At 42.7% G+C, this 26,630-nt stretch overlaps 1 protein-coding gene across 1 annotated transcript; it reads left to right on the top strand.

The window, feature by feature from the left end:
* Positions 1-2,895: 2,895 nt before the first annotated feature.
* On the top strand, positions 2,896-26,392 carry LOC127218060 (glycine receptor subunit alpha-4). The gene is made up of 9 exons (XM_051179066.1): positions 2,896-3,427; positions 7,022-7,152; positions 7,430-7,497; positions 8,225-8,448; positions 8,588-8,670; positions 10,174-10,314; positions 15,750-15,964; positions 20,222-20,371; positions 26,081-26,392. The coding sequence occupies exons 1-9, from the start codon at positions 3,360-3,362 to the stop codon at positions 26,369-26,371; spliced, it is 1,371 nt and encodes a 456-aa protein (XP_051035023.1). The 5' UTR covers positions 2,896-3,359; the 3' UTR covers positions 26,372-26,392.
* The last annotated feature ends 238 nt before the right edge of the window (positions 26,393-26,630 follow it).

Genomic DNA, 26,630 nt, shown 5'->3' with positions numbered 1-26,630 from the left:
TAATGCACTTTTAGCACTTACAAAACTACACTTAAAGTACTTACAAAACTATACTTATACTTACAAAACTATACTTGTAGAACTAATTTTTAAGACAAAAATATGAAAACACTGTTTACTGTAACTTCTATACCACTTCAGCAAAGCATGGAAGCCAGTTCTCATGCAAATGTAGCATCCAATTGCCAAAGTGGAAAAGATACAGTCCTTTTCAGAGTGTGGAGATTTGTGTGCATCAGAGGGTGGTACTGAGAAGGAAAAGCAGTTATAGGTTAAGATTGGACACAACTTTGGATTCTCCTACCACCATCATTTCAGAGAAACAGCTTTGTTTTTGGTACAGCAAATTTCCAAATTAGCATCTCAGCTGATTGCTGCCGATACCAAGCAGCAGCTTCCTTAGCTTTTTTGTTTCCTTCTTTATTCAGAGTCTGCCCCTGGGCACCCTAGGAAGGCTGTACCTCTTCATCAGACCAGCCAGACATTTGCTCATTGCTGCAGCCTCTCATGAGAAAGAACCTGTCCTCCCAGGAAGCTGACCCTGCCATGCTTTCAGCTCTCAGGGATCCCATGGGGCACAGAGGAGGTGAGACCTGCAACAATGGACTAGTCCCCAGGGGACTATGCCTTCCATTAGCTAAGAATTCCAGATGACTGAATGTGAGGCCATGGGCCCAAGGGGCAAATGAATAAAAACAGCTTCCTCGTTTCTCCTTATTACCATTGCCTCATGCTGGTCCTTTCTCTGCATGTCAAACTTATCATTCTGACTTGACAGAGAGTGATTCATAGGTGGTAAACTTGAGGATCTGGGTGCCAAGGGTGCATCTTTTAAAAAGTGTTCCTTAATTGCCTCTCCGGTGCTGTAGATTTGGCAGATAATGTGTCTCTGCCCTCAGAGAGCTCTAGACAGAGTGGGGGACAGGCAAGGAAATCAGAGTGTGGTATGCTGAGGAGATGGAAGGGGAGAGACCTGAGAATATACAAAGGGTCTCCTACCTCAAACCTCTAAGGGCAGTGATGGTGGTTCCGTAAGTCAAAGCGACAAGAACTCTTGAATCCAGATGGGTAAGGATATAGGGAATAATACTTGATAGGCAACATGTAAAAATTAGCCCGAGACTTGGAAGACAAAACAGACAGTGTTAGAGAAATCGGTGAAATGAAAACTATGACCAGATCATTTTACAGGGTCTTGTCCTGCAACCTGAGATAAGTGGGGATACTGTGAGGGCAAGGAAAGAGACAGGATCAGGGTTGTCAGAGGGTGGGGAAGTTACACAAAGGAGACAAGGAGACGAGCAGCCCTGTCCTCAGCTTCTCAGGCTGCTGCTCTGTCCTGAAAGGTCCAGGTTCTGCTCCTGCTTGAAAGTGGGTTATGCGACACTTAAGGGGAACAAGGAAGAAGGGTGAGCAGGTGAAAGGGTGGCTAAAGATGTTACCAGGGTAATTAGTATTTTGCTTTTACCCACCATATAAGCATTGAAGCATGTAACATTCCCAGTCCCAATTCCAAAAGCTCAGCTCACTCATCAATATTTCAGCATTTATTTCTGAAAATTCTCTTCTTTGGCTTTCATCTGTAATTTGAAAAATCCTCTTCCTTAATAATAACACAGCAAAAAAGCCAATGCTGTACCAGTTCTACACATGAATGCCTTGTTATTAATCCCTCTGTATAGGCAATAGGACCTCCTGGGCAAAAGCATCCAATCTTCCCAAATCTCTTTCTGGAGAGGCTGGAGAAGCTACAGCCAGCCAGGTGACAAATTGATCAGTATAAAGCGGCACTGATCCTCATTCCCTAGCACACATTTGAACTCTGCAGAGCAGGTAGGAGAGTTTCCACCAAAGAAGAGAAAGCCTTTGGTTTTTCCCTGCAATAATTAAGGAAGAAAAAGTGTGAGAGATTGACAATACAGGGGAGCTACTGAAAGAAAACAATGAAAGAGAGGGCAAAGCAAGGGGGAGACAAACACAGGGGGTGAGATCCAGGGAAGGCAGAGAGGAAAGCTGAGATGGATAAAACTGTGGATGATGGAAAAGTTCCGGGAGAGGACGAGAGCAAAGCAGAGAAGAAGAGGGACTAGGGCAGGCCCTGTGCTTCTTTACATGATGCAAGGGGAAAATTGGACAAACAGGCAGACTGGAGAAAATGGAGCTAGCTCCTCAAACATCTAGAGGGCATGGGCAAATGTGCAGGAAGCAAGGTCACACTCTGTCTCTCTTCTTTCACCCAGGGTTGTGGGGCTTCAAACACTGTCCTCCCCACTTCGCTTCCCACCTGTGATTCCTTTGAAACTTACAAAGCCAAGGTCCCGGCCATGCTGGACCCTTACCTCCATCCAGGACAACTGTCTCTTCCCACAAGCAGGCCTGGAAACAGATACTGAGGAGGAAGGATTTTGAGAGCTACAACAGGTGACAGACTCCCCAAAGATTACCTGAGGGAGGGAAACCAAGCAGGGGAGAGAACGCACAACTAAAAGGTTGAAGGGGGATAGGAGAATGATAGAATTGGGCATGTAAAGAGAGGGGCAGACTGTGGGCTGCCATTCTCTATGCGTCCATCTCCAGAGGGTACAGAAAGGCAGCCCCTGCAGTCAGTCTCCTCTACACCTCTATTTGACCAGAAAATATCATCTTTAGGATACGCTGGTGCTCTACCATGACCCTTCTGGATTTTTTCCTTAGAAAAAGCATCAGGAGTTTACTTTAGTGTCCCATCTTGGCTCAAGGCTGAAAAAAAGGCTGTTGGGTACAGGGGTAACAAGGCTGCTGTCTACATGAGAGCATTCCTCCTGGAGAGTTGGAGGATGGAATGAACACCTCAGGCTCTCCCCAAGCGGCAGCTCAGCAGTCCAAGCTCCTCCCCAGAACTCAGACAAGCTGGGAACCCCACTCCAGCTGCCTGCGACTGTGCCTTTAAATTGCTGCTTTCGGAGGGTGCATCTAGGGGGATGTGGGAGGGAGGGAAACATCTTTCTGCCTGTCTCCTTCCTCCCTCCCCTCCAAGACTCTCCAGGGTTTGCAGAGTGATTGCTACCCAAAGAGAATCTTTTCTGGCTCCCTGACCGCAGGCTGAGGCCCTCCTCAGTCCAAGACAAGTCCAAGCCGTTGCTGGAGCTGGTAGGGTTATTCGTGTCAGGTTCAGTTCCAGGGGAATAGTTCTAGACCCTGAGTGCTAAGGACAGGGCAGAAAAGAGGCAGAAGAGGAGAGCTCAACTCCTAGCCCAGCCACACAGGCTCCTTATTCAAGCCCAAGTTGGAGAAGGGCTCTGTACTGTTGCCTTTCCCATAGGGATACCTGGTCTCACCTTGGCAGCCAGGCTGAGAAAGGACTATAAGGTCCCTGCAGAATGACAACTCTTGTTCCTGCAACCCTCTTCCTTCTCCTCTGGACCCTGCCAGGGAAGGTCCTCCTCAGGTGAGCTCAGTGGGGTGAGAAGGTGCATGCAAACACTAACTGGGGGCTGGTGCTAACAGATGGGGCATCTGGCACAGTTTCTTCTAAGTTTGCAAAAAAAAAAAAAAAAAAAAAAAAAACAGTCTGGAGGGAACTGGGGGAAGGACACAACCTCCTTAGTCAGGACCCAGGAGCTGTCCAGTAAGTACAGATATAGGGCCCCAGTATGGGTTGAGGAGCTTCAGTGAATTGCATGGGTCTTGATAGAGCCTAGTTAGCTGAGTCCTAAAACAGAGGTCATTTGTCCTGTAATTGAACCCTATCTCCCTACCAGCTGGAACCCTAAACATGACAGAAACATATGTCAGATGCCTGCCAAAGAGGCTGCAGGTGGCAGAGGTTTGCTCTAGGACCACAGCAGAATGGAGCTGTGCTGCCTGATCCTTAGCTCTCTGCAGGCACCCCACCCTTGTGTACATTGCTGCTCACTGCCCTGTTAGAGGAACCAGGTAGAAGTTATTTCCTGGGTTTGCAAGCGAGGAATTCTTGGGGCTCCTTGTAGACGTCCCCTGACCATCTGCCCCTTCCCATTATAACAAGAGCTAGTCTAGGTTGACAGGGTACATCGAGGAGAAAAGATGCTAATGCCTGGCTGAACGGGTGATCTTCAAAAGAACACCTCATGAAGTAGAAAGTGTGAATGGCAGAGCAGTGTCTTCTTCCTCTTAACCCAGGAGTGTCCCAGAGCACCTTGCTTCTGAGGCACGTTCTGCCCCACTGCCTGTGAACACACTGATGGCAGGCAGGAAGGGGTGAAAAATTGGACAGTATGCTTAGAAGTGAAAAGCAGCTCAGAATGGAATGGCAGCATAGAGGGGGCTGAAAGTATACAGATATAACAGACCCAAAAGGGTCACTGAGTTGATCCCTATAGAGGGAAGACTGCCTCAAGATCCACGAACACGTGGCAGAAGTACCATGTGTGCTGATAAACTGGATGTAATTAGAAGAAGAAGGGCTCTTAGAGAGTCCTAAGTCCACGCTATTAGTTGTACAGATGGAAACTGAATCCTAGGGAAGGGTAGTGACATGCTCACGGTTGGTCAAGTACCCAGTAGCTGAAGCAAAGTTCTCTCCTCATGCCACCCAAGGGCCTTAAATGATGGTTAGTTCTCAATCTTACTAGATCAGGTCAGTGTTTGGAAGTTCTCAGGGGTGAGAAAGTGGATACAGTGGTTTTACAAAGTAATTCTTATTTCAGAAGGTAAGGGACCAAAATAGGTTTGGGGACTAAAGAGAGATTCACAGCCTATCCCGGAGTTCTAGGACAGGGACTAGAGAAGCGGTGACCTGAGTGAGGCTGAGGACAGTAGAGAGGTCTGGCTGCTCTGTAGCAGGGCCATATGGCCTCCCAGCAGGCTGGTGGCAAATGGCCAACAGCAGCAGCAGCAACAGCAGCAGAAGAAGCACCTGGCTAGTGTGGACATCCTGTAGTGAAGCCACAGACTTCTGCCTGCCCCAGCATCACTACCAATCTCCTTGGATTTCCCCAGCCTGCTTAAGCCACCTGCTATGGCTACTCCTGCCAGGGACCAGGGTGGCCTCTGTCCCCAGGGCAACGGACTCCCCCCATTTTGGGGATTCAAAGCAGAACTCTAGGAAGTCACAGTAGGGCAGGTCTTCAGTGTTCCTCACTCTGGTTCTTTGATAGACCCTCCTGGGCTACTTTTCTTGTGACAGTACTGACAGTCACATTGAGTCTTGAAGTTACTGGCTTTGAATTTTGGCTGCACCGTTCACTAACTTCAGGTTCCTGAAGCCACTTCCCCTTCACCTTATTGCTCCCTCATCCCCTCATCTATAGACAATCAGCTCTTCATATCCATTAGTTCTGCCTCTTCAGATTCAAGCATCACAGATACAAAATATTCAATAGCACTGAACATATTTGGACTTTCCCTTGTCCTTATTTCCTAAACAACTACATTTATAGTGCATTAGGTGTTAGAATGTGGAAAAATGATTTACGAGTATATAGGAAGATGAATACAGAGAGTCAATCGTAACAGAGATAATCAGGGAGGACTGGTGTGAGAATTAACCTAGATAAGGCTTGTGGTGCCTTAGCTCCTTTAATGATTCCACCAGTCACTGATTAGAACACAGACCCATTGGGGAAAGGGGGCTACCGGCTTAAAGGAGACTAGGACACAGAAAGGCAGCTGTCATCCCGCTGCTCAGTTCCACATTACAGCAGTCATGGCAGCTGTGGAGACATGGCAGCTATGTCTGGCACAGTGATGACTGTAAGATGCAGCAATACAGTATCTGCTCTAGACAGGATTCTGGCCTAAATTCATTCCTGAGATCTACCTCTGCTTGGGCTTTGCTGACTCCCTGGTGCTTGTCTATGTGTTGGCTAATACACTAGTAAATGAGTATGTGAAAGGGACTTTTCTGCTTCTAAGAGGAAACTTGTATGTATATGTGTACAAGTGTTTGCCTACATGTGGAAACAAATGTGTGCAGGTGCACACTAACATGCATACCTGCATAGATGTGGAGCCATCTGTGGTTGATGTCAGGTGTCTTCTTCCATCATTCTTTACCTTATATATTGAGGTAGGGTCATTTGCTGAACCCATATATAGCCAATTTCAGCTCATCTAGCTATCCACCTTGCCACAGAGGAGCCTGACTCCCCAGTGGTAGGATTACAAATGTGTTGCCATGTCCACCATATTTTTACCTGGGTGCTGAGGATCTGAACTATGTTCCTTATGCTTATGCAATAAGCATTTTATTCACTGATCCATCTCCTTGGCTCTCTTAGGAGGAAAATTGACAAAAGAAAAGAGGCTAGATTCTATGTTAGGCCAAAACATATTGACATCTTCCCACAAATCAAGCTGTTTGGTAGAGAAAGATGGGAGTTTACCTCAGTATGATCACTCTATTGGGAAACTCTCCCATGCCTACAGATCCCTGCTTAATTACCATATTCACCTGCCTGTAGTAGCCATGACCCCACACTTAAACGTAGCCTCTTGCCATGCATAAAAAGAAATGGCACAAATCAAGCCTGAATCCTGCAAATCTTATAGAAAGCCCAAGCACCTAACTGCTACCAGTTCTCAGGGAAGCTGTTTGTCCTAGAGTCCTTCTTATCCTTAGCTAAGCTATATGAGCAACACACTGGTTAAGATGCCATTCTTCTTTGAATGTTTTCAAAGCTCCTTCAGTTAGAGAACACTAAGAAGGTTCTTAGTCCAGTGTTTGAGTTCTGACTGTGTCACTCAGAAGTTCTGAGGCTTTGGGAAGGTAACTAACTTTCAAGCCTGTTTCCTCATCTGTAAAATGGGAATAACAGTCCTAATGCCATGCTATGGAGAATTAAGAGTAAACCTTACAATCTATGTGAGGGCCATTTTCCAGGATGATTGTTGGGCAGACATGATGGCTCATATTTGTCTACTCATTCAGTACAGTTGAGACTCATTCTTTCTTACTTTCCTGCCCAATGGGTACATTCATCAAAAGGGGTGGAGATGGGAAAGCATAACCTGTGATAAATGTAGAAAATTATCCTCAAACTTCTTCTCTTCTCCTATCCAGTGTGGCTTTGGCAAAAGAGGATGTCAAATCTGGGCCCAAAGGGTCCCAGCCCATGTCCCCCTCTGATTTCTTGGATAAGCTTATGGGACGGACATCTGGATATGATGCCAGGATTAGGCCCAATTTCAAAGGTAAGAAACATCCATCTACTAAATCCTCTCCATGCTTAATATTCTGGGTGGCACACTGCTTAGCCAGTATTTGGTGGGCATCCTTAAAGAAGGAGTCTAGAAATCCAAAGCTGCGTCTTATACCTCAGAAAGAGTCCCTCCTATTGCCTGAGGGTCCATGTAGCTGTCAGTCTTTTCCCAGCAGTGGCCGGATCTGAAGCTCAGAGAGGAATTTCTGGAACCTGCGCTCAGCTTTCTGGAATATCCTGCCAATGGGGCTGTGCTTTGCTATCCTTAGGCCCACCTGTGAATGTAACCTGCAACATCTTCATCAACAGTTTTGGCTCCGTCACTGAGACCACCATGGTAAGGGGGTCTTCCTATTCCCTACTTCCATTCCAGTGTGAAAGGAGAAGCTCACTAGATAGCAAGCATTTCCTTATTTCTTTTCTCTTGTCCTCTTCCTGCTCTGTGATCACAGCTTAAGCCACGGGACATTTGAATTGATGACTGAGAGGTCACTGTTAGTCCAGGGTTGTCCTAGCTAAATGCAAACAATCTAAGAACAGTTCATCAAATATGTGAAGTAACCCAATGCAGACCATGGGCTTTTGAATCAGAAAAACCTGAGTTCAAATTCTAATTCTGCCACCCAACAGTTATGTTAACCAGTTTGACTTCAACCTTTCCTGGTCTTTGTTATCCATATGCAAAATACAGATCACAAAACCATTCCCCATGCAAGATGAAAAGTGTGAATAAAATGATGCAGGTGAAGAAAGCACTTAGAGCTGAGGATGTAGCTCAGTGATACAGTATTTGCCTAGCATGCTGAGAACCTGGGTTCAATCCCCATTTCTACAAAAAAGCACTTAGCAGAGAGTCTTGCACATAGTAGTTAATTAAATAAATGTATTTTCCCTTCCTATCTTTGTCATATTTGGCCAAAGTGGGCTTACTCCACTGGCAAATATCTACTGCCCCAATATGCATCTCCAGCATTTCCTCCTTGTGAACCTTCTGTTCATGTTGGTTTTACTGGGCTCCTGGGAAAAGCACTGTCTACAATAGGCTCCCCTCTCTACCCTTCCAGGACTACCGAGTAAATGTCTTCTTGCGGCAACAGTGGAATGACCCACGTCTGGCCTACCGAGAATATCCTGATGACTCTCTGGACCTAGACCCCTCCATGCTCGATTCTATCTGGAAGCCAGACCTATTCTTTGCCAACGAGAAAGGGGCCAACTTCCATGAGGTGACCACAGACAACAAATTACTACGCATCTTCAAGAATGGGAATGTGCTCTACAGCATCAGGTGCTCCTAGTATATACAAGGGGATTTTGTATCAAAAGAAGTAGCCAGGTGGAGATAGGATGGGGAGATGGTTCATGTTATACAATGTAGTACCCCAGTAAACTGATACCATTACTTTTTTTTTTACTACTCCTACCAGATTGACCCTCATTTTGTCCTGCCCAATGGACCTCAAGAACTTCCCAATGGACATCCAGACATGCACAATGCAACTGGAAAGCTGTAAGTGTCTCTAGTTAATCACAAAGCAAGGCCTGGATTAACAGCTAGTTAATATCCTCCAATGATACTTCAGACAGGAGAGGGACTTGCCCAAGCACACACAATCACTTCTTGTCATAGATGAGACTAGAAGCCAAGGTTCCCTGACAACTAGCCAAGTGAGGTTTTTGTGTTCCCATATTAGTTGCTGGGCTGACTATTCCATAGAGCTAGGAATATAATGACTCCCAGCCTTATACAGATGCACTTGCGCTAGCCATCGGGCACTATCTGAGGTGCATCCTCTGTTCTAATTTCTTCCCGCAGTCCCTAATGTAGCTTTACCCCTACTCTCCCCGAATTAAGACACTGAAAATGCCCGTGTGTGTGTGTGTGTGTGTGTGTGTGTGTGTGTGTGTGTGTGTGTGTGTGAGTGTTGGGTAAGATGGAGGTACCCTTGGAACTCTGATTCTTCATGAATACAAATAGTGATTACAGAGAATGAGAGGCAGCTTCAGGCATACATAGCACAGTGCCTAGAGAGGTGAAGTCAGCCAAGGTCATCTATGGCAAAGGTGTCAACATACACGGCTGGAAAATGGGCAGAAAAGCCAATGGATGGCAAGGATGGCTCATGATTTACTCGCACTCTTGACCTGCATGAGGTGAAACAGATCAGGACACATCCCTCAGAGAAGAAGGCTTGTTGCATTGTTTCTAGCACATGGAAACAGTGATGCAAAGAAAGTGCCCTGTGGTCCACCCTTTCAAATTCACATACCACCTTCACAGGCAGGTTCCCATTATCCCTCACAACTTTGAAACTTGGCAGAGCAGCATCCACTAGCCTCATTTGACAGAAGAGCAGATGACTCACCTGAAGTCACAGCTACAGTAGATCTTAAAGTAGATTCTGTACATCTAAGTCTCCCCTTACATGTGAGAATGTGGTCATGTCTATGACATGAGCCTTCACGAACTGCAAGTAACCTATGAGAAACTAGGCAAGATCAGCTATTAAGTCTGAATTTTTTCCAATTCAAGTCCCTGGCTAGAAGTCTGTCATATACTCATTGTCCCATGCATGACTGGAAGGACAGAAATAGCTCTCTTCCCTGAGGTGAAATGGCAGAAGCCCTGGCTCTAAGGCTCAGCTCGGGACATGTGGTGACTACACATGCTTACTCCTCTGGGTTTAAGAAGTGTCAGGAGGTTCCCAGCTGGGGTCCTTGACATCTTTCCAAACTTCCATCTTAAATCTGTCAGAGTAATTTCTCTCTAGACATTTACCAAGCTTGAGACCTACACAGTAGTGTAGGATCTTTCTGACTTTCTCATTTAGTTTAAGCCCGTGAGACAATTGAGGAAATTCTCTTTTCAGAAACATTCTCGTTTCCAAGATTTACTGTGCCATTTCTAAACCCCAAACCTTGCTCAACTATACACCCTTGTTAACTTAAAATCCACTTCTACCCTCACCCCAAATGCCACTCTGAAGCTCTTTCATATCTCTGTCACTTGCAGTTGGCTACACCATGAATGACCTCGTGTTCGAGTGGTTAGAAGATGCTCCTGCTGTCCAAGTGGCCGAGGGGTTGACACTTCCCCAATTTATCTTGCGGGATGAGAAAGATCTAGGATATTGCACCAAGCATTACAACACAGGTAAGGATCAGGCAGATCTTTATTGCTTATGAGACACTAGAGGGTCTCAAAGAGGGACAAGGGTAAAAGGCACCAGGTCTCACTAGAATAGAGGAGATATGATGCTGCATGCTTCCTATACCTTATTTCATCATGAAAGAGGCTATCAGCATCACTTTCATACAAAACGGATAGGGAAATGGATCACCAGGTAAACTGACAACCTGAGTTTAATTCCCAGAACCTACATGGTAGAAGGACAGTACTGACTACCACAAGTTGTCCTCTGACTGCCACATGTATTATGACAAGCTCATACACAAGTTCATGGAAAAAATGCATACGTATAAAATAAATTTTAAAGAAAGGTATGAGGGACAGACTTTAAATCAGTTGTTCCATAGTTAACAGATGTCAAATTTATAATTCAAATCCATATCTGACCCCAAAGCCCATGTTTATATTACTCTCATAAGCTGCAGAGTAAATACCTGTGTTTCCTTTTTCCTAGGGCCAATTTTGTGTGAAAGCTGGGAAATTTACACTTAGTAGTTGTTAATAGCCATTCTCAAATAGAGAGGAAAGAGCATGAGGGAGCAGGCAGCTGACCAGGCACACTTTCCTACTCATCTCCATGGCCTGGCTCTCCTGACCTAACTTTTCTTCCTGAATGTGGAGCATGGGAAATGGAGAGGAACTGTTTTTCATAAAGTGACAGCTCAATCCTTCAGCTTTCCTAAGAATTGCTAGTTCCTCATATCCTTTAGCGACTGAGCTGTGTGGGAGTAGAGGAAGAACAGTTCCTTGAATTGAGAAACTACACCTGGGAGTAGAAATTAGCAGAGACTTGAGAGGGAGAATGGCAATTTGTATGCAGGTGAATTGTTTTCAAGCTTTTGTATTCAATATATTTGCCTGGGGAGTCTTAAAAACACTGATTCTTAGGCTAGAACTCTCTGAGACTCTAATCACATATACTAGAGGAAATGCCTAGAAATTTGCATGTTAACATGTATCATGAAACTTATGATGCAGATAGTTCAGAAAACACTGTATTTTGACAACCATTAGTCTAGAACCAATTTTTTTTAGCAGTGGTAACTTGTTTATTTTATTTTACATATCAACCCCAGCTCCCTCTCTCCCTCTCTCCCTCCTATCCTTCCCCCTCCATCCAATGTCCCACCACCACCCTCCCATCCCATTCCCCCCTCACTCCACAGGGAGGATGACACCTTCCAGGAGGGGGTTAACAAAATCTATCAAGTCATTTGGAGTAGGGTCTAGGCCCTCCCTCCTGCCTCCTCTAGGTTAAGGAAGTATCCCTCCATGGAGAATGTGATCCCAAAGTCCTTTCATGCACTAGGGATGCATCCTGGTTGCACTGTCAGAGGTCCCTTAGACTACCCAGGCCTTCTAACTGAGACCCACATTCAGGGGTCTGAGTAGGTCCAATGCTGGTTTCCCAGCTATCAGTCTAGGGGGGTCCATTAGCTCCTCCTTGTTCAGGTCAGCTGTCTCTGTGGGTTTCTGTAGCCTGGTCTTGTCCTCCCTCTTTGCATATGGATTCCAGTTTGGCTCAGTGTTTAGTTGTGGGTGTCTGCTTTTGTTTCCATCTTCTACTAGATGAGGGCTCCATGATGGTGGATAAGTTAGTCGTTGATCTCATTATCAGGGAAGGGCATTTATGGTAGACTTTGCACTGTTGCTCAAATTGTTAGCTGGGGTCAGTCTTCTAGGTCTCTGGACATTTCTCTAGAGTCAGTTTTCTATTCAAACCTATAATGGCTCCCTCTTTTATGTTTTCTCTCTCTCCTCTCGTCTATTCCTCCCCTGACTCATTATTCCTAGTCCCATGTGCTTTCCTCCCCTCCCCTTCTTTTCTATTACCTCTCTCTCCACTCACTGCCCAGCCCCCCGCCACTCGCAATATGCTCAGGAGATCTTGTCCCTTCCCCCTTCTGTGAGGGACCTTATATGAATCTCTTAGAATCCTTCTTGTATCCTAGTTTCTCTGGTGGTGTGAATTATAGGCTGGTGATCCTTTGCTCTATGTGTAAAACGCATATATGAGTGAGTACATACCATGTTCCTCTTTTGTGACTGGGTTATCTCATTCAGGATAGTTTCTTCAAGTTCCATCCACTTGCCTGCGAATTTCAAGATTCCATTGGCTTTTTTCTGCAGAGTAGTATTCCATTGTATAAATGTGCCACATCTTCTTTATCCATTCTTCAGTTGAGGGGCATCTAGATTGCTTCTGGGTTCTTCTATTACAAATAATGCTGCTATGAACATAGTTGAACAGATGTCTTTCTTGCATGGATGTGGATCATTTGAGTATATGCCTAAGAGAGGGATTGCCAGGTCCTGTGGTAGATTGAGTCCCATTTTCCTGAGGAACTGCCATACTGATCTTGAAAATGGCTGTACACGTTTGCACTTCCACCAGCAGTGGAGGAGTGTTCCTCTTTCTCCACATCCTCTCCAGCATAAGTTATCATTGGTGCTTCTATTTTAGTCATTCTGGCAGGAGTAAGATGGTATTTCAGAGTTGTTTTGATTTGCATTTCCCTGATAGCTAAGGATGTTGAACACTTTCTTAAGTGCCTTTCACCTTTTTTTATTTCTTCTATTGAGAATTCTTTCTTCAGTTCTGTAACCCATTTTTTAATAGGGTTATTTGGTGTTTTGGTGACTAGTTTCTTGAGTTCTTTGTATATTTTGGAGATCAGCCCTTTGTCAGATGCAGGATTGGTGAAGATCTTTTCCCAGTCTGTGGGCTGCCGTTTGGTCTTGTCAACTGTGTCCTTTGCCTTACAGAAGCTTCTAAGTTTGTGGAGGTCCCATTTATTAATTGTCGATATCAGTGTCTGTGCTCCTGGAGTTATGTTCGGGAAGTTGTCTCCTGTACCAGTTTCTTCAAGGGTACCTCCCACTTTATCTTCTAAGAGGTTCAGTGTGGCTGGATTTATGTTCAAGTCTTTGATCCATTTGAACTTGAGTTTTGTGCATAGTGATAGACATGGGTTGATCTGTAGTTAGAAGCTATTTTTTAAACCTACTTATTCATACAGTAATTCCATCCTTAGAATGTATTTGAAGAGAATATCACAAAAGAGCTTGTTGGCTTTAGTCACTAAGGGTTTTCTGTCACTATTTATACTAACAAAAACTTGAAATTGTTCTAAATCTCCACCCATATGGCAGAAGTAAACAGTGTGCCTACTTGGTGAAATAGTATGCTGTCATGAACATGATACTCTCATGGTTTTTATATCTTCACGGGAAAGTATAAATTAAAAAAGGAATACAGTTCAATGTCATATACAGTGCATGACTATACTGTGATTAAAAAAAGCAAAAATATATTTAAAGTCTCTGAAAGGAAGTACCACTAGTAAATATTTCTAAAGTAGTGTGATACAATGTATAAAGCAATAACTTTTCAGTAATATATGCCTGAGTTTAGAGTCTAGCTTCTTTATATACTAGTTTGGTACCCGTGGGACATATAGTTTAATGTCTTTATGCTTCTGTAGCCTTATCTGCAATATGGAAGATAATCATTTTACTCAACTCAAAAAGTGCTACAGGACTTAAAGTATTAAAATCCAGTTACGTAGTAGTGATTTGATAAATATGAGCGTAACGTTATTCCTTCTCTTCTCATTTTCCCACATTAAAAATGTTAATCCTATAATTAAAACCCATACTACTATTACAATAGAGAATGAAGGAAAACCTGGGAAGAAAATATAAATCCATAATAAAGGCATGTCACAGGAAGAAGCCTATGATGTTGAGTCAGACTCAGGAATGAGTAAGAGGTCATATTCATACAGCATGCCAAAGCCCCAAGCAGTAATAGTTCAAATCTCTGGTCTTGAGTAATCAGATAAGAGTTAAGCCTTAGTCAGAATAACATCAAAGCACAGAGTTGGCTCTCCATGTTCACATGTCCCATGCCCAAGGGTCCATCCAACCTCAGAACAAATGAATTAATTATAAATTTCATCTGTGCTGAACATAATACAGACTTTTCCTTATCATTAGTTCCTACAAAATCCAGTGTAACAACCATTGACACAGAACTTACATTGTGTTATACTGTAAGTAATTTAGAGCTGAAGAGATGGCATAGTGGGTAAATGAGTCAAGTTCAATTCCCAAGACTCACATGGTAGAAGGAGAGAACTAAATACTGAAAGCTGTCCTCTAACTTGAACATATATGCTGTGGTAAACACACGCACGCATGCGCACACACACGCACGCACACACACGCACATACACACACTCTTAAATGAATAATACAGACCTAGTTTAAAGTATATAGAAGGGTATGCATAACTTAAATGCAAATATGATGCTACTTGATATAAGGGATTTGAGTATCCATATATCTTAGTATCTGTGAGGGGGTTGTGAAAGCTATCTAGTGGACATTTGGAGATGGCTGTACAAATCTTCTGCTTTTCCCCTTGTGTCATCTATCCCAAGCCTCTGTTTTTTGAGAAAGGCTGTTAGTGAATGTTTCCTTAGCTTCAGAGCCATGGGAAGCAGGATAAATTAAGAAGGCTGGCATGCCAAAAGGAAGAACACCAATATGTGTGCCTAGAACCAATACATTTAATGGTGAAACAGAATAATGTTTCCTTTTACTCTATGGGAACCTGCTTGTCAGTATCCAGAGCTGATCTCTGTTACAAATCCTTTCTCATTATATACTAGCTTGTTCTACTCACTTGCTTAAGATACAGGGAGTGTTTATTCTAGCTGTTACTACAGATTCAGGGACATGAGCAAGTGCAAGGAAGGATAGTGAGATACAAATGAAGTCCAAACTAAGTCTTGCATAATAATTATTTAATGGTAGGAACAGCTACTATGTGCGGCACCTCAACTACAATATTTCATTTAAGTTTTCTAACATCCCAATGATGGACTTAATATAGTTTATTACTCTGCTTCCTAGGCAAGAAAACTGCTTCAAAAAGCTTGGGTGGAACTTGGTATGGTGGTACAGCAGAGAATTCCAAATGTGGTATCACCCTGGAATACCTAAAAAGACCTTATCTCAAAAACAAAAGGGATAACAAACAATCAAAAGGCTTGGGTGAATTATTCAAGATCACATAGCTATTAAATAAGAAGTTGAGATTCAGCCCCAGAGAGTCTGAGCCGGGAGCTTTTTTTCTCTTTATCCTATTTCTGTAATTGTTACTTGAAAGATCTTATGCTCTAAGGTAAAATTCCAGGAACAAGAAGGCAGTCTTTATGGCTGATGTGAGAGCTTTCATAGTATGGCATCTGGCATTACCTGGGGCCATTTTGAAAGTATCACTTATTGGCCAGCTGAGGATCCCAGAGGTTGGTTCAGCAGGGCTGCCCTATTCCTGACCCATACTCCCTCAGGCTAAGCTGCAGTCTGGGGACTCATTTCTTTTCTTACAGGAAAATTCACCTGCATAGAGGTAAAGTTTCACCTGGAGAGGCAGATGGGCTACTATCTGATTCAGATGTACATTCCTAGCCTACTCATTGTCATCCTGTCCTGGGTCTCCTTCTGGATCAACATGGATGCTGCCCCTGCCCGTGTAGGCCTCGGCATCACTACTGTCCTCACCATGACTACCCAGAGCTCTGGATCCAGGGCCTCTTTGCCTAAGGTGAAAAGATATGCAAGAGAACCTGGTGACATCAAGCCCCTATTTCACATTCATTGCATGCTCCCAGTAGTGCTATTCCCTCTTTACCCTGGATTTAAGGTTGTAACTATGGCTAAGCAATAGTTGGCATCCAATATTTCATCTTCTCCATAGCCTACTATTAATAACTACATAATAATGCGAATGATGCTGGCTACGGAATGAGCAGAGACAGTGCCTTACTTAATTTTCTTTGGGAAATACTAGTATGCTCAATATCAAACGACCCTTATCACAATAGAAAGCTCCATTCTCTCATAGTACTGATGAGAATGAATATCATAGAGGTAAAATGGCCTCTTCAAGGTCAACCCTGACCAGAAACAACCAAAGAAGTAGAATTTTGAACCAAATTCTGTCTTCTTTAACAAGTAAGGTACTGTTACAAAATGCTCTAAATATAGTGTTTATTTGGGGGGGAGGAGAATATTTTGAGGCTGCAAATATAATAGCAATTAAAGACAGTAGACACTCATCATCTGGGGCCTGTTAATGTTTTGACTATGCAGAAAAATTTGTGCTGATGGGACTAAGAACAGTTCTCCCTGCATCGTGTATTCATGTAGGGAATTTAAAGGTCACCTAAAAGTCCTTATCACCAGCAGGGCTCTGAGAAAATCAGGGAGTGAGGACATTTTTTTCATTCAACAAATATTTTTTGAATGTGTACTATGTACCAGGTACCTTGCTCATGGAAGAACAATGAATCGTGCCTTGAACATATTCCCTCTTATTCTGATTTGTTGGGAGCCCTGAGAAAGGCTATCTCTCTTTGGTTGTTCCAAATAAGATTTTCTTATTGGATACTTAAGCAGGGTGTAATATGGATACTGATGGCATGTTCATGAAATTGTTGTAGGGAAATTTAAGTGTAGGAGAATTTAGGTTAAAATCCCAGCCTCATTATTTACTAGTAGTATGACCTTGAGTAAATTGTCTCTCTGTTGTTTGTCTTGCCTATAAAATGAAACTAAGAATTATTCCCCCCACTCCATGGGGTTATTGTGAAAAATAAATTATGTATTAACACACAAGGACAGTGTTTGGCACATAATAATTGCTCAATACATGCTAATTACTTTTATAATTATCATGTGCCAGAGTTAAAAAGAATAAGTACTAGATCTGGGAATAAAGCAGATGGTATTTCCCCTACTGGTTTTTCATTTTCTAGGAAACCTTTGAGTTACTCCAAAGCCCCCTTTAGAGACAAACAGAGAACAGGTTCAGATTGGGATCAAACACCTGAGAAGAAGTTGTCAGGGATCCCTTTCTGTATGTATTTCCTAAGTGGACTGGGGTATTAATGAGGATACAGAGGTAGCCTATCCCCAGAGGAGAGCCACAGGGTCAGTCTGGGGCATGATACTTACATTATTATAACAGCCTTATATGGGGATCACTATGTCAAGAGCCCTGTCCCATTTTTTTCTCTGTTAAGTAAGAAGATTTTTCATATCGCAGGAAGATACTACAATTATGCATTCTTTTGAAGAGAATTTCCTTTCTGGTTCCCCGTGTGGGTGAGCACAATCCAATTTCTCTTAGGTATCAGTTTCCTCATTTAGAAAAATGGACTTTGTTAAGAAGTTATTTGCTTGCAACACTTAGTACCTTCTTGTCATATTTTCATGACTTTTGAATAGCCTCATTGGCTAGTAAGCAGAATATTCAGGTATGTACCCTCAAATTAAGTCTTGCCTCCTACATTCATAGAGTAAAGGAATCAGCAAGCCAAGGCTTGTTTGCTCCTGAGTTTGTACAACATTAGGGTTCCTTGAGGGTGTAAGGAAGGAGATAAGGCCAAGCCAGAGGCATCTGATAGCAACACCATTCCCACCCAAAACAAAACTCTACTATCTAGGATGAGAGTACAAGAGATTGGGAACCCAGAGTAGTCTTTCTCCATAGTCTCTGGAAACCATTACTTCATGGCCTTGTGCAATACCGTGAGGGCATGGATTTCCACTCTTTGCTAGGTTCTTGATCTCCATAGCTGCAAGAGGAAAAGTTTCAAGATAAGATATAAAGTTGCACTAGGGAGGAAGGATAAAATTCTCTCTATCTTCCCCTTAGCTCATGAGGCAAAGAAAGGAAAAAGAAGCAGAGACAGCAAGTAGGAGCCCATTGCTAAATCCACTCATTCAAAAACTACTTACTGTGTGCCAAGTGCTCAGGTATTGGGGATAGAACACTGAAGACTATGAAAATAGTTCCTGACACAGAAAAGCTCAGGTAGTGGAAGTATTAGTCAGGTATGTGATGGATGCTAAAGAGGTATGGGTAAGCCAGTACATAATAGAAGGAAAACACACAGGAGGATGATTAGGAAAGACCTAAACAATAGTTTATCTAATGTGGAAGCTGAAGAATAAGAACCCTAAATCAGAGGGAGGAGACTGGCTTTCTTTAGAAACACTGAAATATTTCACTGTGGCAGGATCATAGATTGTAAGGGGTATAGTGAGGCTGAAGAGGTAGCCAGAGGTCAAAAGCCATGATAAGTGTAACATACCTAGATCACAAGGGTAATAGAGGACCTCCAAAGGGTTATATGGGGGGGTGATATGATCACAGGGATCATTTTAAAAAGTATTAATGACACATTTATCACTAACAAGCCATAAGTACATAAAGTGCACTTTTCATTAATAGTCTAAAGCCTTCATGACTATCCCTTATCACTCATTACTATCTTCACAGCAGGTATTTCAAATACCTAAGAGCCCAGTGGGCCTGGATGGTAGACAGTTAAATGTAATGCCTTCTTCATAGGTGGTGAAGTGGAGACATCACCAAGGAATTATTAATAGGAGTTATCCAGTAACCCACTACTACAGTCTTTGAGTGGAACTGCCCAGAAATGAAAGCAGGGTTTGCCAACTTTAACACATCAGTTGGAGCAGATAATTCTAGTGGGTATATGTTTTAAAGGGAGGAACTGCACACACTTTAGGATGCATTACAACATCTTTTTTTCCCTACCTACCCATGACACACCAGTAGCTATCACCATTCTAAAATCATATTGCCAAAAAATTTGGTAAACACTGCTAAATGCTCTGGTGGGTGGAGCAGGGTTTTTTTTTCCAGTTAAGAATCACTAAGATGGAAGGTTAGAGATACAGCTTATTGGTAACATACTATGCCCTTAATGCATGAGGTCATGGGTTCAATAAAACCTTTCCCTTACCCTGGATCTGAGCACTCTCAGTGCCCTATAATGCAGAAGCTGATAAAAAGAAATCACTTTTCACAAGTCCGACTCCTGACAGGAAGCTCTATGGAGTGAGCTCAAAACTGCACAGGGAATCCCTCTGGTTAAGGAAGTGAGAGAACCTCAGTAGTCAGAAGTTCTGTTCCTCCTCTTAGACCCACCTAGCTGTACCATGTTCCTGGAGAGGTTGGTGTTCAACCGTTACCAGGGAAGTGGAAGACAAATGCTCTTCAAAGCTGCCCAAGGCAGGTATTAAGAAGAGCACAGTAGGAACCAGATGGATGGACACCAAGGTGCCTTGCAATTACTGAAGTGTCATGACAAGGGCTAGGTGGCACTTTCTCAGGATGCTGCCATTCTCTCCAAGGTGGGAGATGCAGCCTTAGCTTACCATTGCACTCCATCCCTCAGCAGTGACTCCTGAAAAGGCAGCCAAAAACTTCACAGGATCAACAGGAGAATAGGAATGCAGGAACTCCTCATAGTCTGCCAGTGAGGCTATAACCTAGGTAAATGGCAAGGTTTGAAAGCTCAGGACCTCCCAGTTCTAATACTACCTTCTAACTAAGTGATCTCTGCTAAGACCCTTAAATGTCCCCACACACCTCACATGGGAATTGTGAGCCTTCCCTAATTATCACTGTGGCTATAAGAAACCCAGGGGATACGAGAGGGCAAAGAAATACGATTTTGATTATTGGTATTCACTGAAAGGGAAGAAGCAAAAGGTGAAACAGGAAAGCAAGAAGACTAAATAAAGGAAATGAAGAGTAGGGGATAAGGCTGATAAAGGCAGAGGGTGGAGATGGCTGTGAGCTAAAGGATGAGGAGTAGCCTGTCTCTTTGACACATGCCTTCAGATAAACATATATGTCCTGACAGCTTGTTTAAAACCCCAGAAGTTTCAGAATAAAAATGAACAAGCAATTGATATGGACTGGAAATCCATTGGACAGTCCATGGAAGGGCTCCAGAAACGTAACTGCTCTGTTGTACTACAGGTATCCTATGTGAAAGCGATTGACATCTGGATGGCTGTATGCCTGCTCTTTGTATTTGCTGCCTTGCTTGAGTATGCTGCAGTCAATTTTGTCTCCCGTCAGCACAAGGAATTTATGAGACTTCGTAGAAGGCAGAGACGGCAACGCATGGTGAGTGCCAACAGGGAGGGTTTCATTTCCTTTCTCTTTTGGACTCCTTCCTCCCTATTACTTCTCCCACAAACTGAGTCTCAATCCAGGGCTCAGTACAGGGCAATCAGGAATCCTAGATTCTAGTCCCAGTCTGGTGACAGTGAATTCAAGGTCAGCTTAGTCTACATAGCAAGTTCCAGGACAGTCAGGACTACATATAGAATGTCTCAAAAAACAAACACACAAACAAAAACATATTTACCAGTATGAGAACCTTGTTGACTTAGCACAAATGCTAATGCTTTGAGAAGTAACTATAGGGTAAAAGGGCCAGCCAAAAAAACACACCCTGACCCTGAAACCAGAGCCAAAAGGCTAAAAGGAACCAGTGAGAGAAACTGACTTTGGCCCGGAAACCAGAGCCAAAGAAACACACTCTGTCCCTGAGCAACTCAGCACGAAACCAAACAATACCTGAGCATGAAACCCAGCCAAGCTCAGAACTTGTCAAAGCTCAGGAGTTGAAATCTGGCCAATTCCTACCCTGAAAAATCTTCACCCTGGAAAAACTCCACCCCTAAGAAGCCCTACAAGCCCTGTGCCTGTTCAATTGGGAGTTGCCTTTTTCCATACTGGCAGAGGCAGCCACCTCCTAGATTCTTCCCTGCCAATAAATCTCATTTGCTGGAATGGAGTGGAGGAGAGAAGCAACAACCTTAGCAGGGGACAGAGCAGAGCAGACCTGTAAAAGTTCACTGGGGAAAGCCTCCCCTGCTGGGTTGTTACATTGTGGAAACCTTTTCCTGGAGAAGGGCTGCAGGCTACTACATTTATGGTGACTTTATGATATTTCTGGGCTCCTAACTGCCAGGATCCCTTTCCATCTGAGCTGCGGTGTTTACAGTAATAATAGTTGTTTCTGGTTTTCCTCACATCAAGAAGGAAGTTACTCCAAGTTGTCCTACTGGTAAGAAGTCAGAGTCAGGTACTACTATCTTTCAAGAGAAGCACTGAAGGTGGCCCCCATGTGTGAACTGAAATTGAAAGATCACCATTTGCCTCTTCTGACTGGTGGAAATTGTCCTGATCTTCCTCAGGAATTTCTCATTTGTTAGGCTTGAGGTGGTATTTGGCCTCACTCTTGTTTTTTAGCCCCATTTCTTCCATAGCAGAGTGATCACCAAGGGCAGATACAAGAGGAAGTTGTCATGACAACAGAAGCAGTTTTCCCTCAATTGCCCAGACAATAGGAGCTAGGTAAGTTGTCATGACAACAGAGGTGCCTGGGCTACCCAGAGAAAAACAAGCTCTAATTATGGCAAAGCTGAAGGCCTTGCTACTAGTTGCTTAATCTTTAGAGACACAATGTCTTTTTTTTTTCTGCCTAATCCAGAGGCTTCAAAATCAAAAGGCCAAGCACATAATTACTTTTAGAGGACAGAAAACAAATTACCTGACCCCACTGTTAAAAATCTTGACTCTTGGGGGCATTGGATGAAGCTCAGTGGCAGAGTGCTTACTGAGTGTATATATAAATCTTGGGTTAGATCCATAGTAACAGACAGACAGACACACACACACACACACACACACACAGAGAGAGAGAGAGATAGAGAGAGAGAGAGAGAGAGAGAGAGAAATTCTGACTCTGACCTGAGACCTACTAACACCTCAGCTGCTCCTGAAGCACCCTACCACTTGACTTCCACACAAACTGCATGATTTCACTCCCCCCCCCCCCCAGGAAGTCGGGGCTCTTATGTCATGTAGATTTTTTGGAATACCAATTCTTTGCTCTTTAGTTCCTTCATGATTCCTAAATAGTGAGCCCTCTAGTGGATGGATCCACAACTGCATCTCTTTGAATAAGATTCTTCCAAAGACCTGCCTGCCTAAGACTTCCTGCCTCAGTGGTGATTAGGAAAACACATACAGAGTTAGCAGAGGGAAGGAAAACAGGATTTCCTCTTTTCTAAAATAACTATATAGGCCTCTTCTTCAGCTGTGTAAAATCATCTGCAGATACCAAAATCTTAGATACATAAGAGGTTATGATTTTGATTTTTTTCCGAGGAAAGAAGAGCAGGTCATCAAATAATCCAGAGTCCCTTTTCTACCTAAAATGCTTGTGTTGATGTCCAAATAACAAAGATTACTACAGTTCCTACAGAGCTACTCAGCTTGACCTAAGTCCCATCCCCTACCCTGTATTCATCCAAAAAGCTCCTGTGCACATACTGTCTGCTCGTGTTTACAGGCAGGTTGGCTATGAGCTTGTAATGGAGTGAGTCACAGTATTCAGTTATTACAGTTACTTAGCAGTAGCTTGATGCTTACTTAGGACTTGCCTAAATGTGGACCATAGCTTACTATTAATGTGAATAAAACCTGAAAACCAAATCTGTGCTGTTAATTATATCCTTTTCTTGAGTTTCCTAAAGCTAATGCAACCCCAGTGGGACTATCCAGGAATCCTGGAGGCCCTAAACTGGCTAAACAAGTTCATAGGAGCCACACTTGTCTGGAACCTTTTTTAAGTCTTTGATGTTCTAGTAAAAGAACTAGAAACCTTTAGTTTGAAAAAACCCAATAGGAAAAGAAAGAAATACACTTCTTGGGAGCCCAGAATCAAGATCAAGATAGGGTTCTTTAGGAGCCTGCCAACTCTCCACCCAGCTCTCTGGCTCATCATTTTCTTTCTAATCTCTTCTCTTAATCAGTCTCCCCTGCATTATGGCCTTCTCCAGCAGCACTGCCTAAAATAATGGGCGTTTTTGATGTGCTTCTGCTTTGTCTTCCCAGATGGTCTAAATGATTCAGAGGAAAGGGTAAAGCCCTTTTTCTCATCATCCCTGCAGGGTTAGCCCCTGGCTCTGAACACAGCAGTCAAAGGCAAAGGCTGTCAAACTGGATAGACAAAACTGCTGGCTATTATTAATACAGTAACTTGAGAACTAGAAAAATTACAAAATACTAGCAAAATCCTCTCAGGGACTTACCTTCAGAACCTTGCTCACCTCTCTATCTTCCACTGACTACTCTACCTATCTCCAATTTCCTTTTTTCCTGCCTGTCCCCCTTGAATATCCATCACTCTTTCTCATCTTCATACCCTACCTTCTCCATTGGGCATTTATTTCCTAGGTTGCCTTGAGTACAGCTTCCTCTCAGCACTCTGAATAACCATGGAAATCACAAAGTAATATTTAATGGTACATTGTCCCTCCTAAACACATATACAAACACTCATCACACAGAATTCGTCTTAATTATCTAATATTCAAACCCCTTTATCCTTGAATTTTAGGCTACTTATCTTTGCTGGCCAGCCTTAAAAGGTACATATTAAAATTAAAAAGAGCCAAGGGCAGCTACTTTACTGGATATATTTTCTCTTCTGTATGGAATTACTTTTTCTAGCCAGAGAAATAGTTCCAAATAGTTTCCCTCAGATTTACTGGGTAAAAGGAGAAATAGAATTTATAAAAACAAAAATGGCATCTGGATCTAACTTCCTCCTTTAGAAATTTTTTTCTTAACACCTGTATTCTGTAGTTGTATTATCAACTTGGGGGGGGCTAGGTGAAGAGTGCAGTATGGGGGTCCTGAACTGGAAAGGTAGGAAGATTTGTTTTTTAACTTTACTTACCCATCTCATTTTTCAATTCCTTCTGAGATACTTTTCTTGCCTCTGGTTCTTTATCTATAAAATGGACCCGACAAACTTCTCCTATAGAAAAAGTGTGAAAATTAATTACAGAATGCATGTGAGATGAATCAAGATCTTTGATAAAAAGAGGCTAAAAGGATAGGTAAGCAAAGCCTTCAGGCTGCCAAACTGTACCAGTTCCAAATTGAAGAGCAAGATAGTGAACTGCCTCTGATACAGACACATACAACTCTCTGTGAAGATCCTGATAAATGAAGAACAACACAGCAAAGCTCTCTGGTGGGCAGACTTTATTTTTTTTCCTATGTTCAAAGTGCAGAAGCCAAAGGCTATTAAGACATTGTATAGTGGAGCAAACAGTACTTGGTTTCCTGCCAAGTATTTCATAACTGAGCAAGATTCTCTTCTGAGTGGACCATGACAAGATATTGGCATCACAAAAACAAAAAACCACTCCATTCCTTATATCCTGAAGCATGCGCTTTATCAAGCAAGTGGTTCATTCAACAGACATCCACTGCGTGTCTATTAGGTTCCAAGCTTGGTGCCTGTCACTGGGGATACAACAGTGAACAACTCTATATATGAAATAACACATGGCAGAAGAAGGAATAGGGTTTATTTGTGAATTTCTGGCCTGAGTTTGTCCGCCACTGATGCCCAGTACCAGGCTTGCCCTCATAACAATTCCATTTTGGGTGACACAATAGTCAAGAGTTATATGACAAACCATACCAATATCTCATCTTCACAACAGTTTTTCAGTTGGGTTCTATAGCTTCAGAGTCCATGTAAAGATCCCACAATGTCCCTCGAATTGTGCAAACCGTTTAACACCTTCTTTGTGCACGTTACAGATACACATGTGACATACCCACACAGTGTGTGTGTGTGTGTGTATGTATATATCTTGTTCTGATAATTTATAGAACTACATCAGGTAACTAGGGTGACTTACTCTTCCTGTTTTACCTTGAACTTCTCCAGTGTTAGTGATGAAAGACTCTAGTCTCTGGGACCTCCTCAGTTCTGGGCAAACTTGAATTGGTAGGTGAAATCACACTATGAAAGGATATTTCATTTCAGGCAATCACTTAGCTGAAGCTTTTACTGCAGAGAAGTCAATACTTTTAATTTATAGAAATATCTTATATTTGAAGGACATATTTCTCGTATCTGCCCTAAAATGAGTAAATAGGGTAAATAAGTTCAGAGGCAGAGAGGCTGAGGGCTACTAACGCAAGTAAAACTCTTACAATTACTTCTTCTCTCTTTCTCCTTCTCCCCCTTCTATCTTTTATCTGTTTCTGCCCTTCCTGCTTCCCAGCTGTGTCATAGCTACTCAGGGTTATCAGCCAATGGTTGTATTGATAGACTTTCTGCTGCCTACACCATACTCCTTACTACTTACATAAAATGTACCTCCTCTCTGTTAATGTGTCTATGAAAAGGCATACATCTTAGAGGAATATAATACACATTGGGTAATAGGTGTTACTGTAGATTTACTGATTCCCTTCTCAGAACAGCTAATGTGTAAAGAAATATGCAGGTCCTCATAAGAGTGGTCAACTTTAAGCTACTTTGCCTAGCTCACTTGGTCATTTAAAACGTTTAGAATTCTTAACTTTAAGTCAAAATCATGTTTTAAAACTACTATATGCAAAACAAACTAATTCTAAAGCTTTCTAAATTCATTAAAGTTAATTCTACCGAGCCAAAATATCTCAGTTTCACTGCCTGGTGGGTGGTTGTTTTTCTATTTACCTGTCAGAAATAATATGACATTGAGATGTTGACACTTTGGTGGATTTTAGATGACTCCAAATGATACTACACATTTTCAAAAGGTGTGTCTCTAAATTAAATCATATCACTTATGTACACATATAGCTGCTAGCATATACGTATATATATGTATTTTTAAAATAGCTTTGTGATCAACAAAAAGCATGTAGTCAGCCATTTGCCCGTATTACATTGGATTTGAGACATTTATGTGTGGTCTGGCTTTTACTCTGGCCTCAAATACTACCTTTTATCTCTTGCAATTCTAGGAAGAAGATATCATACGAGAAAGCCGCTTCTATTTTCGTGGCTATGGCTTAGGACACTGTCTACAAGCAAGGGATGGAGGTCCAATGGAAGGATCAAGCATTTATAATCCCCAACCTCCAGCCCCTCTTCGAAAGGAGGGAGAAACCATGAGGAAACTATATGTGGACCAAGCCAAGAGAATTGACACCATTTCCAGGGCTGTCTTCCCCTTTACTTTTCTTGTATTCAATATCTTCTATTGGGTTGTCTATAAAGTTCTAAGGTCAGAAGATATCCACCAGGCACTGTGACTATGGTAGAGGCTAAAATGTATAGCTCACTATGGTAGAGGCTATAATGTATAGCTGCTGGCTTCCTGCTTTCACCCAGATGGGCTTTTCTCCCTTCCATCAAACCCTATTGGGAGCTTAAACAGTTCCTGCTTGACCTCCCACTCATAACTTCAATCATCACTTCCCAAACTATATGGGAACTGCCCAGTGCCAAAGGTAGCTATATTTACAAACATGGCTTATCTACTCAATCCATATTTACTGCTTACTCTGCCAT

The sequence above is a fragment of the Phodopus roborovskii genome, unplaced genomic scaffold (assembly GCF_943737965.1).
Source record: "Phodopus roborovskii unplaced genomic scaffold, PHOROB, whole genome shotgun sequence".
Lineage (NCBI taxonomy): Eukaryota > Metazoa > Chordata > Mammalia > Rodentia > Cricetidae > Phodopus > Phodopus roborovskii.
Note: the sequence above shows the minus strand (reverse complement) of the source record. Positions and strands in the feature narration are given on the sequence as shown.